We start from the raw sequence: 17,443 nt of genomic DNA, 5'->3' as shown, positions 1-17,443 counted from the left end.
ATGGCGACGCTGCAGGGCGGGCTGCTGGAACCAGACCTCGGAGTGCCGGAACCAGACCACGGGGTGCTGGAACCAGACCTCGGGGTGCTGAGTCCCGCGCTGCTGGCGCAGCTGCGAGACTTCAAGGTGGGTGCGCCCGCCTCCATCAAAGTGCAGCCTCCTCCCCAACCCTCCCCCCTCCCAGGACAGGGGCCCCAGGCAGGGAGGAGGTTCGCAGAGAGAGGGGGAGCGGAAGCCTGTTCGCAGTTAAAGGGGAGACCCCCAGTGAACCTCCGGGCTTCTTGGCCTAAACAGGGCCCGACGGGCATCTGAAAGTGCAGGAAGAACTAAAGCAAGGATCCGGCCAGAGAAAGGAGCCGAAATTACTACCAGATACATCAAGTTAGGTACAGACAAGAACTTACCAACTGTCAGAATCTGACCTCAGTTAAGATCCCTGGGCCTGAGCAGGAGGCGGTGTATGAATCCATAAGAAGATAGAAGGCTTAAATTTTCAAGCATTCTGGGAAAAGACCTTGGTTAAATGCTCACGTTGTCCGCCCCCCAGCCCTTCACACCTCCAGGGTTGAAGCCTGAATCGGTCTCCTCATGGAACGTGACCCTTTGCTTTTTGTTCCCCAGGTTCAGAGTCGGATTGCTAACGAAAAGTATCTAAGGACCCACAAAGAAGTAGAGTTGCTCATAAGTAGTTTTTTCAGGTAGGTGGTTTTCCAGACTGGCCTTGGGCAACTAGTGGAAAATTTTACCAAACCTTGTTGGAGAATACAAGTGTCTCCTTTATTTAAACACCCCCTATTGCTTTTCACTTACTAAAAGTTAGAAAATATCCTGAGATTGATTTTTTTCTAACTCTGGGATTTGTAAGTTAGAAAATATCCTGAGATTGATTTTTTTCTAACTCTGGGATTTGTGGCACCCAAGGTTTTCTTCAGTTACCTCTAAATTCTTAAAAATATTAATATTCATTCATTTTACTGTGGGGATAAATAAAAACCCTACAACACTTGGAAGAAGGAATTTGGCATTGAGAAACTCAATAGGCAGCCATTGGGTGTAGAACACTATTCTTAGCCAAGGCAGCTTAACAAGATGGAACTTAAAGAAAAAAATTCAGATGTCTGGCCCTTCCCTACAGGAGAACAATGTTGTAGAAAAACCCAATAGTGGGAAGCCACTCTTTTCTTGGGAGGGAAAAAACCATTTTCCAGGAGCATGTTCTTTCCTTCTCCTATACCACTGCCTTTCAGCCTTGCATTTGCATGAATGGAAAAATCTACAAATGGGATGAAAGGCAAAAAGAAAAAAAAAAAACATCACGGAGCAGCAATGGATGAAAACAAAAGAGCTATCCTAAATACTGTTTGGTTATAGACAAATAGGCAAGGTTTAAATAACACTAATGGCTTCCATTTCCAGGCATTGTGGTGTTCCCCTACGTTAGCAGTTATCACACAGTATTGTAATTGCGTTGGCAATCTTCTGTTTCTGTTACTGGTCCAAAGCTCCAAGCTGGTGGAGCCATGTTTGTGTCCCCGGTGTCTGTGCAGTGTGTGCCATCTTGGCACACTTTTGCTGATCCTCCCCGCAACTCTACAAAAGATAGCTTGTTAGCGTTTCCATTTTACAGGTGAGAAAAGTTAAGCTCAGAGTGGTGAAGTAGCTTCCTCAAGTTGCTGAACCAGGGTTCAAACTTCTGATTTTTCCACTGTATCATGCTGTAAACACACAGTCCCCAGCCCTCAAGTCTGTGGACTGTGCTTACAGCCAAAGGTGGGGCTCTCCTTTGTCTTCTCAAAGGTAGATCTGTGGGGGTGTCTGTTTTCAAGGCCCCTTTTCTCTTGGATCTCACTATTCATATTTTAGCCATTTCTCCAGGTGGCAGCAGACCCTCAGAGGGGCAGACAGGGGAAAGAGACAGGAAAAACAGAAAACTATCCAGTTACTCTGTGAAGGCTGGGTTTATTTGGGCCATTGGTAAGGCCTGGGCAAAAGATAGTTTAGGGGTCCTCTGTCAGTGTCAGACCTGAGGATCAAGCCATCACTTTTTGTACCTTTTCTTCTAAAGGGAAATAAAGATGACATTGTTACTATTCTGGGGAGCTTGCAATCCAAGTTAGGAATAATTCCTGCAGAGAGATTTGGAGATAGACGTTAAATGCCTGAATGAAATCAACTGTTTGCGTTGTTCACAAACAACAGGATTAGAACATTTGGGAGTGGTGAATGAAGAGGGCGTTGTTTCAGTTGTGTCAGGGATGGCCCTGCTGTGTTTGTCCAGGAACAGTTTCCAGGAGACCGGATGTCTGGGCCTGGCTGCCTTGGAGACAGCCTCAGACACTTTCCCTTCCCTTTCTTACCATTCCCCTCCCAAGACCAGGTAGGCTACCAGGCTTTTCCTTTTGCTGTGCCTAAAGCTACTTGAAGTCCTCCTGGCCCCTGCTAGGCCTTTCCCTTTCTTGGGCAGAGGATGCAAGGGACTTAGTGTTCGAAGTTTGAGGGTTCACTTTTGTTTGTTTGTTTGTTTAGTGTTATTTCCTTTGAGTGATACCAGGATGAACCAGAATCGGCCCTTCATCCATGCTGGATACTTCACACAGTCCTTCCTGCAAGAAAAAAGGAAGGGAGAAGAGAGGACAGAGTCCTAAGCAGCACGCCTGTCTTTGTCTGTTCTGCAGTGCTCTGCTCTTGACTCACTTCAATCCATGAGCAGCTCTGGAGCATTCTTGTTGGGAAGTGAACTCCCCCACTAGGGTGTTTTTGATCCTAATGATTTATGGCCCTTCAGCTCCAGCTTCCCAGTCTATACTCAGACATACTGTGTATAGAACTCTTAATATCTTGAATTTTGGACCTGAAAAATGGAAAAACGAGGGATCTAATTTATTTTCGTACCTGGAAAACCTCCAGTTTAAGGCTGAAAATATGATAGCCATGGTGAAATTGTAGAAAGCTGTTATTAGATGTTTTTTGTAAACACTCAGGCAGATGAATATTCTGAAAATACAGCACTGACCATATTATTCCTTGGCTGGAAAAATCTTCAGTGGCACCACAGCATTGCCCTTTTCTGTGTGTTTAAACATTCTGTTAAAATATATCATACCGGCCGGGCGCAGTGGCTCACGCCTGTAATCCTAGCACTCTGGGAGGCCGAGGCGGGTGGATTGCTTGAGGTCAGGAGTTCGAGACCAGCCTGAGCAAGAGCGAGACCCCATCTCTACTAAAAATAGAAAGAAATTATATGGACAGCTAAAACTATATATAGAAAAAAAAAAATTAGCCGGGCATGGTGGTGCATGCCTGTAGTCCCAGCTACTCGGGAGGCTGAGACAGGAGGATCGCTTGAGCTCAGGAGTTTGAGGTTGCTGTGAGCTAGGCTGACGCCACGGCACTCACTCTAGCCTGAGCAACAGAGTGAGACTCTGTCTCAAAAAAAAAAAAAAAAAAAATATATATATATATATATCATACCAAACAGTGACGTATCCTAAGTAAGAGGAACTTTCACAAGCTGAAGCACACGTGGTGCTAGTGTCCAAATGAGGACACAGACCTCTCTCCACGCCTCACGTGCCTTGTGGCTGCTTCCAGTCATTCCCCCAACAGTAGCCAGTATCCTGACTTCTACAGCACAAATTTGTTTTGCCTTTTTGTATAAATGGAATTCTACAAATATGTACTCTTTTGCGCCTGGCTTCTTTTGCTCTATAGTTATCTTGTAGATATCCTCCATTCTCACTAGTGTGTAGTATTCCGTTGTGTGAGTACGCCATGTTTACTTATCCATTTCCATTGTCTTCAGTTGAGTGTAAATGTCTCTCCTGGCAGTCGGCAGTCGAGGCCCTCTGTAATAGAACCTTCTTTGTCTCCCACTACTCCCTGCACGAACCCCTTCCTCAGCCAGACTGAACTTCTCTGATCATTCCGCCAACCCCAGAGAACCCAGGCCCAGACACCCTCGAGTGCTCTTTTGGACTCTAGAAATACCAAGGTGTATACGACCCAGTTCCTATCCTCAAGGAAGTCTCAGTCTATAGAACATGAACTGTTTCCTTTCTATTTCTGGGCCTCTTTGTTCTTGCTATTTCCCTGGATCTGGAATGTTCTTATCCCTCAACCCTTGTCCTGCCTACCAAATCCCATGTGTACATCCAGGGTCCTGTCAAATGCCAAATGCTCTGTGAAGACGTTGGGGGTCCCCCTCAGTAACTTCTCCCTCCCCTCTGATCTCCCAGAGCACTATTTAATCCCCCTCTTTTAGCACTTAACAAGTTACTTGGCTTTTTGGACATTTGGAAACTCTATTCCTTTACTTGACTATAAGTTCTTTGAGATAGATCTATATTTTATCTTTTTAAAAATCATTCCCTCATATGTGGTGCAATTATTTACATATAATTTATGCTCAATAATTATGGAATTGAATTGAAGGAGAAAGGGAGCAAAATTCTTGACACTTGGGAGGGAGGGGCTTCCTGGGCAGGGGAGGACAGGCTGGTAAGGCAGGCCTGGCGGGGCAGGGCAGCCCAAGGCCAAGAGAACACATTGTAGAGAGTACTGACCTTGGAGTCACAAGACCTGGGCCCTCTTTCCTTTATTACTAGCTTTATGGACTTGGGCAAATGATTAACCTTCTGAAGGCTTGGTTTCTTTATATGTAGAATGGGGGCATAATAATTGCTGTTTCACAGGGTTGTTGTAAAGTGAGATATTATTTGTGAATATACTCTTTTTTTTTTTTTTTTTTTGAGACAGAGTCTCGCTTTGTTGCCTGGGCTAGAGTGCTGTGGCATCAGCCTAGCTCAGAGCAACCTCAAACTCCTGGGCTCGAGCAATCCTACTTCCTCAGCCTCCCGAGTAGCTGGGACTACAGGCATGCGCCACCATGCCCGGCTAATATTTTCTACATATATTTTTAGTTGTCCATATAATTTCTTTCTATTTTTAATAGAGACGGGGTCTCGCTCTTGCTCAGGCTGGTCTCGAACTCCTGAGCTCAAACGATCCACCTGCCTCGGCCTCCCAGCGTGCTAGGATTACAGGCGTGAGCCATTGCGCCCGGCCTGAATATACTTTCTGAACCATGAAACTACATGTGATGTAAGACATTTTCAACTCTCCAGTGGCATTGGCATTGCAGGTGTTACGGTGTCTGTGTGCTGTCCTACAGAGCCAACAACCACTGGAGTTTCAGCTTTGGTTACTGCATCCCCTCCTTCAGGGAATTCTCGGCTAAACTTGCTCAGAACATCGCGGGGTTGTGTATCTGCCCCACCACACGTGAGCCCCTGAGGACGGGCAGCATGCTCTTCATCTTTGCCTCCCGCCCCTGGCTGGTATCTGCTTCTGTGGAAATGGCTGTTGAATGAATGACAAGCCCCACCTGGCTGCAGCACAGGTCTTTTGTGAAATGAGCAACATCCTAGGTTTGCTGCCATTTAGGATGCTTTGCTCCTTGCCTTCCATCTGAGTGGAAGGAAATTCATGAATGAAAGGGTGTTTGTCAGAAATCCTTTGGTTTACTGACTCCCAAGATGGATGTGTCTCAGGTTAATCTGCTACATGAAAGCACAGGACCCGAGGCAGTAGCGGCAGCCAGCCTTAAAGCCTGCTTCACCTCCTACCCTGTCCCTTAATGTTTTCCAGAGAAATGTTATTGAAAAGACCGGAGAACATCCTAGAATTTGCTGCAGGTGAGTAAGGGAGCATAGGTTTGGGGTATCCGATAAAGCCAGTGGAAGGAGTGATACTGTGAATTTAGACTTGCACAAGCACAGGCTTCCCCCTGCAGAGTCTGGGGTACTGCTTCACCTGATGTCCCCCAGGGGAGCTGTTTTCAGGGGATTCTTTCCTCCATTGTCATTTCCTCGAAATGAGGACAGATAAGAAATGAGGCAGAACTTCCTCATGGTGAGTATTGTTAAGAATTTTGAGATTCCCAAAGGGTCATAATGACTTCCTTTTCCCCGGGAGTCCTGAAGCAGGGCTCACAACCCTGGCTGCGTTAGAATCACCTAGAATCACCGGGGGAGCTTTTAAAAAATACCGATGTTCAGGCCCCACCTCCAGAGATTTTTATTTAATTAGCCTGGGGTGGGGTCCAGCATCCATAGTTTTAAAGGCTCCCCAGGTGATTCTAATGGACCAGCTGCCCACGATGGCTTAAGGTCAAGGTATTTAGAGGGAAGGGCTTGGGTTGGGTGATTTCTTGGGTCCTGTTAGCCCTGGAAGTTGGTGGCTGGTCACATCCTCGAGCCTCAAGCAGTTTCTGACTGAATGTAAGGATGCCTTCGCTGCTACAGCAGATGCTGCCTCTGATTCACATTATGCCGGGTGTATAAAAACCCTCATCTGTCGTCATCTTGCGAGAGCCTGGCGCTCCTCTGAGAGGGTATTCTCAGAGAAGGCGTGATATCTCAGAGACAGGAGCTGGCAAGCCGAGTTGAGACAAGAATAATACTTGGCATTTATTTGGGCTCCAGGATGGGCCGGGAGCAGAAAACCCAGAGAGTTCCTGAGCCTTCTGATGGCTTCTGTGCGTCAGCAAAGAGAGGAACAAACCGCACAGTGTGGAGGAAGGGGGAGCATCCTGGGTGAGCCCTCCCTGGGGATGTTTGGGCTGGCAGACACAGCACTGCCCCGTGGGGGCAGTGACCTCCGGGATTTGCTGTGACATCTCATATTACCGTTTTACACAGTAAAGCGGGGCCATCAGTAACAGTCCTGCTAGGCCCAAACCATCCTAACTTTTTAGCAGAGTAAGCTGTCTCCCTCCCAGAGTAAGTCTTTTCCCCTCCATTGTAGATGATTTCTTCTTTTTGATTTTTATCCCAGACTATTTCACGGATCCAAGACTTCCCAGGAAGATTCACATGCAGCTAATTAAAGACAAGAACGTGGTTTAATTAGCAAAATCATGAAGCTCAGCTGTTGGGAGAGACCAGCCAGAATCCAGCCTCGGGGTGGGTGTTAACCTCACTTACAGACAGAGGCTTCTTTACTCCTGTGAAAATAAGCACTGGTTTATTGGTCCGGGGTGTGAAAGAAGTCAGGTGGAGAAACTAAGAGAAGTTTAATGCAAATGTTTAGTTTTCTTGACAGCTTTTTTAGGGACTGTGAAGAGAGGCCCAGGGTTGGTCCAGCGTGTCAGTAGCAGGAATCTTAACCCGGTGAAATGGATTAAGAGAATGGAAATGAGAGTACGGTAGTTCAGGGGTGAAGAGCGACAGGAAAATGGGGAAGGGCTGTTAGTGTCCTGCAGGTGGCCTTTCCCTTATGACCTTGGTGGTGAGAGGGAGGGGGTTCTCATTGCTTCTGGAAGGCTTAGGAGCAGTTTCCTCTCTTGAATCTTGGGTTGGGTGCTTTCCTACTCACTTTGAAGCCAGGCTGTGACATTAAGGCCATCATGTGTTTTTTAGGCAGAATGATTCCTGAAATTATTTTGAAAGTGGAGATTTTTTTTCTTTTTTAATGTGAGGTGGGAAAAGGCCAGAGTCCTAATTTAGTGGAACCATTTCTGTTTTGCAGGGTCATCTGGAAGCATGAGAGCCTTGTTGCCATCAGTGTGGGTTTGCAAGCTGCCTTGGGCTCTGTCTGCTGTCGCAAAGGCTTTTAAAGATACTCGTTAAAAACAGACCTTCCTGCTCTCTCTGCTTTATTTCACTCAGAAGGAGGAAGACATCCTTCATGGGAGGGCTGCTCTGCCCGACTTTGACATATTAGGCAGCAGGCCTGTTCCTCTTTCAGTGGCAGCCGGGGTCCTCTGGCTGGGTCAGTGGGCTGTTCCCCTTCCAGCCACTCACTCCCAGGGCCAAGACTGGCAAAAAAAAATGGGTGGTGACACTGAGACGACCACAGCTGGTCGTGGTGGCACAGAAACAAGTGAGTCCACGCTTTAGTTGTGGTTTGCTTCTCTTTCTTCCCTCCTGGGTTACTGTACAGAGTATAAAGTGATGATTAACTTTTATTTTCATAGAAGCAATAGTAAGAGGAATTGGGCTGGAAGAACATCAAGAGAGTATGAAATTAGGCATAGAAAACCCATTCAGGGTCATGAATATTGTGAAATACGAGCCTAACAGGTGACTGGAGAGATTGTGAGCCTAGTTCTTGAGGAGTTCTAGAAACAGGCTGCCCATCCATTTGATTTTCAGGTAAGAGGCAGGGGAGTGGACCAGCTAGCCTCTTGAAGCCCTTTCCAGGCCTGGAGGCTTAGGGGTCTCCGTGTTTATGTCCTACTTCTCTGGCCACCACAATCCACTGGCTCCACTGTAGAAAGAACCTCTCACCTGCGTGTCACTTGTCAACATTACCATGGCAACATAAACACAGACCAAAGCAGGGGTTGTATTATTTTTATTTCCCTTGCCTCTGCCTGCCTTGTTCCCAGCTGCCATCACCTGCAGTAGTAGAAAGGGCAGCAAAACAGGGCATTTAAAGAACTATTAAAACTACACATAATAAGCTATGGCATAGGAACCTGAGGAGTTATTTTAGGTGCTTTCAGAATCACACTTCAGCAGCTATGGCACTGACAATGAGATAGCCTTCTTTAAAAAATCCAAATGAAGCCTTCAGCAAAAAACGCATATCTCCTAAGGACCTCTGATGTGAATTGTTGTATCAGACACTGTTAGAATCTTCCCTGGGAGAAGAGACCTGCAAAATGTGTGTGTGTGTGTGTGTGTGTGTGTGTGTGTGTGTCGGTGGGAGCAAAATGTTTTTCAGGATGCTTGAGTGCATGATTTAATACTGGAAGAATACAATGGCTCAGTCTTGGGTCGGGGGCGGGGCGGGGGGGGAAGGTGTTCCTGGCAGAAATAAGAAATGCATTTCTTTTAAAATACTTAATATATACATTTAAAATACACTTCAAAGCCTTCCTGAGTAAAGAATGAATTTAACACAGGTTCATGATGCATCTACTCTCTGTGAGATACTGTGCTGGGTCCTGGGGGTGAAGACAGGCCTGCCATACAGTTGTTTATGGTCTGGAGAGATGGGCTTTTTTACCTTAACCTGACCTGCCTCAGTATCTCACCTATCTCAGACTGAAAGCTCCATGAGGGCAGGGACCAAACCTAAAAATCTAACCTGTTTACTCCTGAATTCTTGGCTCCTAGCAGCGTCTGGCAAATAGCAAGTGCTCAGTGAGCATTTGTGGAGAGAATGAATGCACGCATAATTGAATGAGCAATCACATTACATCAGTGGCTCTAATGGCAAATTTATACCTGTGATGGAAGTAGGCACATAATATAGGAGGTAGAAGAAAAAGCACCAGGTTTTGCCTAGGAGAGTGAGGGAAGTCTCACGGAAACTGGCACGCGATGGATGAGCAAAGTTTTGCCAGGCAGACCTGGGGAGAGGTGTGGGTTAGTCAGAGCACCTCAGGTGCTTCCGTTCTGTTGAGCAGGCTAGCGTGGCAGACCCTGTTTGTCACCTGCTCATCCTTATTACTCCTTTCTTCCTTGCTAACAGAACTCCAGGTTTGTTGAGTGCACCAGTGGGCTCAGATTGATCTAGGCCAACCATAACAACGACATTCCTTGATTTCCCAGCCTTTCTTGCAGCTAGGGCAGCCATGTGTCCATGAGCTATAGGCTAAAGGGTGCTAGGGAGTCCTAGGAAAACCTTTGCTTTCTTAACCACAAAAAAAAAAAAAAGAAAAAAAAAGTTGGGAGATGGGCAGGGTGAGCTGGTGTAGCCCTCTCCTTTCTTTCTGATTTAGACCTGAATGCAATGTCTAGAGATGAGCAGCCATGGAGTAACCAGCGTGGGTGTGAAAGCCAGTCCTCTAAAGCAGCAGAGAGGGAAGACTGGAAGACCCTGGGACCCCGTTGACATCTTTGAGCACTTAAACAGCATAGCAATCACTTACCTTCAGACTTTTGGGCACATGAGAATGGTGAATCTCTTTCGTTTTGAAATCAGTTTAAATCCTGATCTACTACTTACTAGATGTGTTCCTTTAAGCATTAGGTTTCTCACCTATAAAATGAGACTTGCAACACACACTTCTCAGGGTTTGGATTAGAGAATGGATGGTGTCTGGCATGTGGGAGGTGTTCAGTAGGGGGTGTGGCTCCTAGGAGGTATGTAGAGTACAAAGGTGGGAGTGGTGAGAGAAGATGCCAGAAAAGGTGGAATCTTCATGCTCCACAAAGGGTGCAGTGTATTAGGCAATGGGTGTTAGATTTTTATCATGTAGGCAATGGAGAGCCAGCGAAGAATTTCAAGCCAAGAGGAATTCATAGAGAGATCTGTGCTGAGAAAGTGTGATAGTGTGGAAGACAAAGTAGGGGAAACTAAGACTAGAAGTGGAAAGACCTGTAGGGAGATAATCATCGTTCCAGACACCATTGTCACCTGCACCACTTCAGTCACTTCTTACCCCGTCTCTGCTGACTGTCCTGTCCACTGTATCAGTTGCAAGTAACAGAAAATTTATAGTGGCTTAAACAAATAGGGGGTTATTTTTATCACGTAGTAAGAAGTCTGGCCATAGGCAAGATTCAGAAGTTCAATAATGTTAACAAGTCTGTCTTTTCACTCTGCCAGCCTTAGCCTGTTGCCTCATAGTTGCAGGTTGGCTCCTGTGCTCCTGGGTGTCGTTTCATTTCAGGCAAGGAGAGCCACACCAGCTGACTCTGTTCCTTTTTATCAGGAAAGAAGCTTGCTTGCAAGTCCTCCCCACCTGTGTGTCTCACAGGCCAGACTAGGTAGGGGTCATGTGGCCTATCCAAGCTCAGTGGAGACCAGGCAAAAGAGCAAAAGGAGATTGGGAATAGCTGTGGGGTCAGCCCCAAAGCAGCGTCTGCACCACCACCTTCACTCCCTGATTCATTCTCCATGAAATAGGTAGAATGATCTTATAAGAAACAAATCAAGAGTATGTCACTCTCCTGCCTAAAGCCCTTCAGTGGTCTCCCATGAACTTAAAATCCAAATGGCTCTCCCGGGGCTACAAAGCTTTGCAAGACCCTCTCCACCTCTCAGACTTTATCTTTTCTTTCCCTCACTGTAAGCCACACTGATTTATTTATTTATGTATTTATTTTGAGACAGAGTCTCACTCTGTTGCCTGGGCTAGAGTGCCATGGCGTCAGCCTAGCTCACAGCAACCTCAAACTGCCAGGCTCAAGCGACCCTACTGCCTCAGCCTCCTGAGTAGCTGGGACTACAGGCATGTGCCACCATGCCTGGCTCATTTTTTCTATATATATTTTTTAGTTGTCCAGATAATGTCTTTCTATTTTTAGTAGAGATGGGGTCTCACTCTTGCTCAGGCTGGTCTCGAACTCCTGGCCTTGAGTGATCCTTCTGCCTCGGCCTCCCAGAGTGCTAGGATTACAGGCGTGAGCCACCGCGCCCGGCCCACACTGATCTTTTTTTCTGTTCCTCAAACATGCCAAGGTAGTCCCCACTTTTAGAGCCTTTGAATTCTGCCCGTTTCTCTCCCCAGATCTTCACATGGCTACTGGGCCAAGCTGGGATGCTCTGCTGAAAGGAAGAAAAAACCCCACCATGAGTGGCTTAAACAAATAGGGCTTGCTTTTCTCCCATAGCAAGTCTGGAGGTGGCGGCTGCTGGCATTGGTTCAGGGCCTGCATCTCTGGTGTTTCCTTCGTTTCCCTCATGGTCAGAGGAGGAGTAGGAGGACCAGGAAGGGACTGTGGCAGTGATACTTGTCTTTATTTTCAGAAAAGGAAAAGCGTCCCCAGAATACCCCTATCCTCCTCAGCTGACTTTCACCAGCATCTCAGTGGCTAGAACTGTGTACATGTCCCTTCTTTAAAGAAGGCTGGGAAATGAAGTACTTAGGCAGCCAACAGTGGCCTAGATAGCTTCTCGTCCCGGTTTCAGAGGACTTTGCTAGCCATCCAACTAAAGTAGCCGCCTCCAAACATATTTCAATATTTAATTAAAAAATCCTTCTCCCCAGTCATTTTCCTCACATCATCCTGTTTTGTTTTCTTCACAGCATCTATCACTGTCTGATATCTTGCTGATTTTGTTGTTGCCATCTGTGGCCCCAAGAATGTGAGCTCCACTGAGAATAAGCCTGTTCATCCCTCCAATGGCACATGTAGCTGCACAATACGCATTTGCTGAATGATTGCATGGATGGATGGCTTGGCAGTTGGAAGACTGAATTGCAGGATGAGGCTTTGATCTCTGCAGTGGCATGAAAATGGGAGAGGAATTGACAGGACTTGTGATTTGAATGGGGCGGAGTTATAAGGGAAGGTGTAGATTCTAGAGTGACTTCCAAGTTTCTTGCATGGGCAAGGACAGGGATGATGGAATCATTCACTAATACAGAGGGAAAGTGGGTAGGGACAGGGGAATCGGGATGAATTTAGACCAAATGATTTCCAGTGAATTTGGGTCATAGGTAATATTAATATGCACAGCTTCAGTGGGGTAGGCAGAAGTCCAACCACAGTGAGCCTGGTAGCACTTGTGAGATGAGGATGTGAAAATGGATGCATAATGCCCATGGAGACAGCTTTCTAGGAGCATGGCTGTGAGAGGAAGACTGAGGAAGGGCAGTCGCTGGAAGGGGAAGCAGGGTCAAAGGTGGTCTCTTGTAATGGGAGATGCTTGAACCCAGTGATCTGACATTTTCATCTCTTCTGATCTATTTTACTTTGAGGCTAAAAAGTTAGGAGCTTCTTGGAATTGCTGCTCAGATTGGATCTGATATTCAGAGAGCAAGACATGAGGTAATAAGGGGGCTACAGGAAGGCCTAGCTTTGCCACCTAGTGACCTAGAGCAACCTGGTCCTCAAAAGTGGAGCAGTAAGGACAGGTGCGGTGGCTCATGCCTGTAATCCTAGCACTCTGGGAGGCCGAGGCAGGTGGATCGTTTGAGCTCAGGAGTTCGAGACCAGCCTGAGCAACAGCGAGACCCCGTCTCTACTAAAAATAGAAAGAAACTAGCTGGACAACTAAAAATATATAGAAAAAATGAGCCAGGCATGGTGGTGCATGCCTGTAATCCCAGCTACTCGGGAGGCCGAGGCAGAAGGGTTGCTTGAGCCTGGGAGTTTGAGGTTGCTGTGAGCTAGGCTGACGCCACGGCACTCTAGCCCAGGCAACAGAGTGAGACTCTGTCTCAAAAAAAAAAAAAAAAAAAAAATTGGAGCAGTAGCTCTCACATAGGCTTGCAGTAAGGATGTCCTCAGTCTTGCTGTGTCCACAGGGTGGGAAGGAAGGGCAGTGTCTAGAAAGCAGGCCACTCTCAGCCCAGCTGGCCGGGCCTCTGCTGCCCTCTCCTGGGCATGGCCGCAGAGTTGACACACCACTCAGAGAATGCTTCAGTGGAGTCAGCAGGAGGAAGAGAAGAGGAAACAGGTCTAGGAGGGGCAAATAGTCATAAATTTACAGATTCCTGTAATAGAAAGTTTCTTCAGAAGTTACGAAGTTCTGGGCCCCAGCTCTGGGCACTGCCGCTTCAATGAGCACCTTAGATGTCTCTTTCTTACAAGTATCTGAAGACAGAAACCTGGCAAGTTTGGTTATTCATTCACTTATTCACTCATCTACTCGACAAATATTAGGACATATCGTGTACTCAAGATGCAAAGTTTTGAGACTAAGACATTCTTTCCTCAAAGAACTTATGGTCTAGTGAGTGAAGACAGGTAACATAGATAATTATAGTTTAAAAAGTAAAATGCAAGATGCACAGTGTATTCTTGATCACACGTATTCAAGAGGTCATAGTAGTGTTAGGACTAATCTATAATAAAATTGGAACACAATGTTTAGGTTTGGAATATACCACTGTATGATTTTTCCCCCTTCAGCTGATGACCCTTCAACAGTCAAGTAACACTGTGAAACACCACACAGCAAACCAACCAGGAAGGAACAGAAGCTGTCTAGAGCTGTGAGAAGTATCAAAAAATACATCTCATTTCTCATATTTAGAGGTACTGTAGTAGACGCTATGGTGTGCTGCCCAGATGTCCGCCCCTCTTCAGGAGTGAAGCACTCATCTTTGTGTTCCCCACAACACTGCTGGGAATTTTGGTGGCTGACATGGGCCCCTCCAGAAATTGCCCCCAACTCAACATGTTATTGTTTTAAAGATAGGATCTTACTCTGTTGCCCAGGCAGAAGTGCAGTGGCATCATCACAGCTCACTGTAACATCGAACTCCTGGACTCAAGTGATCCTATTGCCTCAGCCTCCCGAGTAGCTGGGACTACAGGCGCGTGCCACCATGCCTTAGCTAATTTATTTTTGTAGAGACAGGGTCTCATTATGTTGCCCAGGCTGGTCTTGAACGCCTGGACTCGAGTGATCCTCCTGCCTCAGCCTCCCAAAGTGCTGGGATTATAGGCGTGAGCCAACGCACCCAGCCTCAACTGAAAATTCATGCAAGATCATGCTCCGATCCTGGGACAGCCTGCCTCCACTGGTCAGTGTGGGAGTATAAAGGTCTGATTTCCTTATCTCAATATGGGACAACTCTGCAGGGCCACAGCAGTTCCAGCACTCCCTCTGTCCCGTCCTGTGGTCTGTCTGCCTTTCTCACAGTGTTGTTGATCCAGAGAGGACAATCTAATCAACTTCCTTTACTCAAATCTCCATCTCAGAGTATGTTTTCCAAGGAATCCAACCTGGCAATTGGTGCCAAGAGTGCTGAGGAAGCAGATTCTAAAATGAGATTTTAAGTGGAATTACCTGCCAGCCAGCAGGCGATGAGGACCCGGTCGCTGGCAGCAGGCAGAGCGTGGCTAGCCCCCCGGCACGCTGGAACAGTATAACTGTGAAACCTTTCACCAGTGCTGAACTGGTATGGGATCCTGGTGGAAGGGAATGCATTAGTGGGGGAAATATATCAAGTCTGATAAATACATCAGGTTTTATAAAGACAATGGAACTGGATGGCTCTTCCTGGAGACAATCACAGTGCATTGGAGACAATGAAAGGCTGAGGGTGACTGATCACCAAATAAAGGCTAAGTGTGAAAGCCCAAGGCCCTCCTTAGCAACTTAAAACACATTTTTAGCTCCTGCATCTAAAGGTCTCAAAAAGCTGAGAATAAGGTCCAGGATGTAATTATAAGAGTAGCAGGGCTCCAGAGAAGTTTGAATTCTTAACTCTGGCAGGTCTATTGGGAAGGGTTGAGACCCTGGGACATAGGATGGGGGCATCTGAGTTGATGCTTGAAAAATTCATGAATCCCCAAATTCTCTTGCATCTTTTGAGACTGCAAAGGTGTCCACTTCTGGCTGTTAAAGGCTGTCACTACTGCCTTGCTTACAGATGATGGAGAGGCCTCTGCCTTGCAAGACAACACACGCTCCCTTCAAGACCTACCCCACTTCCACTCCTAACCTCCAAACCAGTAAGTAGGATGAAGTCCCCTCAGAACCCAGCTAAGAGCCCCCTAAGAGAAGAAAGGAGGTATGCCCTGGAGCTACCAGAGGACCTAGCCAGCATGTACAGGACTTGTGAGCAGATGTATGGAACTGGATGCTGAGGGTGTTGGGTCAACGAGGGTGGGACATAAAGTTGGATAAGGGAGAGTATATGGATATGGGAGTACTTTCCCATGACATAGGGTTTAATATTCTGACAGGAACCCCAAAGATGTTGCTAATGTTCTGATAGGATGGCTCTGGGAAGCTTGGAGAAAGCCATGTCCCACATTAAGTGAAGTGTTGTGGCATATAGTGGAAGAAGGCATCAAAAGGCTCAAAAAGTGAGCATGCTAGAGTTAATGTGTAAAGTCAAAAAACTCACCAAATGATTATGTTTTATCAGACAACCCAAAGGATACTCCATTTACTGAAGTCATAAAGAACATGCTGGGAAGATGGGCACTAGCTCATTAAGAAGCTCAGGGATGGCCATACTCTGTAGGCCAGAGCTGACATAGGGCGCACTGTCACAGAGCTGCGCTCACTGATAGCAGTGGGGATGATAGGATGCTGGGAGCAAAGTGGCAGAATTACTGTACTGAGCGTAAAGTTTGGAGAGGTAGCCAGAGTCTGGCCAGCAGAGAGCTCTGGAGATCACTGATAGAACACGGCTTCCTGGGGACAAGATAGATGGTACTAAACAAGGATATTGCTCAATGTGTACAATAAAAAGAAATTAAGGATGGATGATTAGGAGGCTGAGGGAAGCCACCCTGATAGAAAGTCACAATTCCCTGCTGTTTCTGCACCCAGCTTTTAAAAAATTTATCTTTGGCCTGGGAGTGGTGGCTCACACCTGTAATCCTATCACTCTGGGAGGCTGAGGTGGGAAGATCACTTGAGCTCAGGAGTTTGAGACCAGCCTGAGCAAGAGTGAGACCCCGTCTCTACAAGAAATACAAAAATTAGCCGGGCATGGTGGCGCAAGTCTGTAGTTCCAGCTACTCGGAAGGCTGAGGCAGGAGGATCACTTGAGCCCAGGAGTTTGAGGTTGCTGTGAGCAATGATGACACTACTACTGCACTCTAGCTGGGGCAAGAGAGCGAGACTGTCTCAAAAAAAAAAAAAAAAAAAAAAAATCATCTTTATTGAGGTATAATTTACCTGCATTAAAATTCACCAATTTTAAATATACACTTTGATGAGTTTTGCAGATATGGACAGTTGTTTAACCATCACCACAAGATATGTAACGTTTCCATCATACCCCCAGATTCCCCTGTGCCCAAGTGGTAGGCTGGAGCCCACTTACACCACCTTGTGCCATCCAATGTTAACCAGCCTCTCTTCTCTACTAAAGATTCAGTGATGTCACACTGGCACCTTGAAGTCAGCAATTCTTTACACCATGGAAACTGGCAAGTGCTACAAACCAGGGCTCCCCCTCCACCAAGAGCCTGCTGCTAAACATTTCCCAATTGCACCGCTGCTCATGCCCCTTTCCAGTCAATCCCTAGCCACAGCTCTGGTCCCTAGCCCCCACTGATAGTGTTGTTCTTTTAAGAATTTCACATAAATGGAATGATACAGCATGTAGTCTTTTGTGTCCAACTTCTTTCATGTATCATATTTTCAGGTTTGTCAGTATTGTATCATTAGTTCCTTTCTCTTGCTGTGTAGTATTCCATTGTTTATGCTATAGATGGTAAACATTTGGATTGTTTCCATTTGGGGACTATTATGAAAAAACTGTGAACATTAATATATTATTAGCAAATTTTCATTTCTCTTTGGTAAGTATCTGGGAATGGGATTTGTAAAGTAAATGGTAAGTTTATGTTTAACGTTATAAGGAACTGTCAAACTCTTTTCCAAAGTGGCCATCCCAGTCTGTATTCCTACCAGCAGTGTATGACCAGTTTCTCTGCATCCTTACCAGCATTTGGTGTTGTCACTAATTTTTATTTTAGCCATTCTGATAGGTGCATAATAGTGCTTCATTGTGGTTTTAATTTGTGTTTCTCTGATGGCTAATTATGTTGAACATCTTTCCATGTATTTG

The 17,443-nt window shown here is 46.2% G+C and overlaps 1 protein-coding gene across 1 annotated transcript; it reads left to right on the top strand.

Annotated features, from left to right (window-relative positions):
- On the top strand, window positions 1–7,607 carry RIIAD1 (regulatory subunit of type II PKA R-subunit domain containing 1). Its single transcript, XM_069479238.1, has 5 exons — window positions 1–126; window positions 622–698; window positions 5,647–5,693; window positions 6,835–6,962; window positions 7,528–7,607. Exons 1-4 carry the CDS (start codon window positions 1–3, stop codon window positions 6,903–6,905), a joined length of 321 nt encoding a protein of 106 aa, XP_069335339.1. The 3' UTR covers window positions 6,906–6,962; window positions 7,528–7,607.
- Window positions 7,608–17,443: the final 9,836 nt, after the last annotated feature.

This window comes from Eulemur rufifrons, chromosome 8 (genome assembly GCF_041146395.1).
Source record: "Eulemur rufifrons isolate Redbay chromosome 8, OSU_ERuf_1, whole genome shotgun sequence".
NCBI lineage: Eukaryota > Metazoa > Chordata > Mammalia > Primates > Lemuridae > Eulemur > Eulemur rufifrons.
This window is presented reverse-complemented; position numbering and strand designations above follow the sequence as displayed.

Excerpts from the sequence above, each read along its gene's own strand:
- RIIAD1 (XM_069479238.1), top strand. The coding sequence starts at position 1 with ATGGCGACGCTGCAGGGCGGGCTGCTGGAACCAGACCTCGGAGTGCCG. Across the intron at positions 127-621 it reads CGCAGCTGCGAGACTTCAAG|GTTCAGAGTCGGATTGCTAA; the intron begins GTGGGTGCGCCC and ends TTTGTTCCCCAG. Across the intron at positions 5,694-6,834 it reads CATCCTAGAATTTGCTGCAG|ACTATTTCACGGATCCAAGA; the intron begins GTGAGTAAGGGA and ends TTTTTATCCCAG.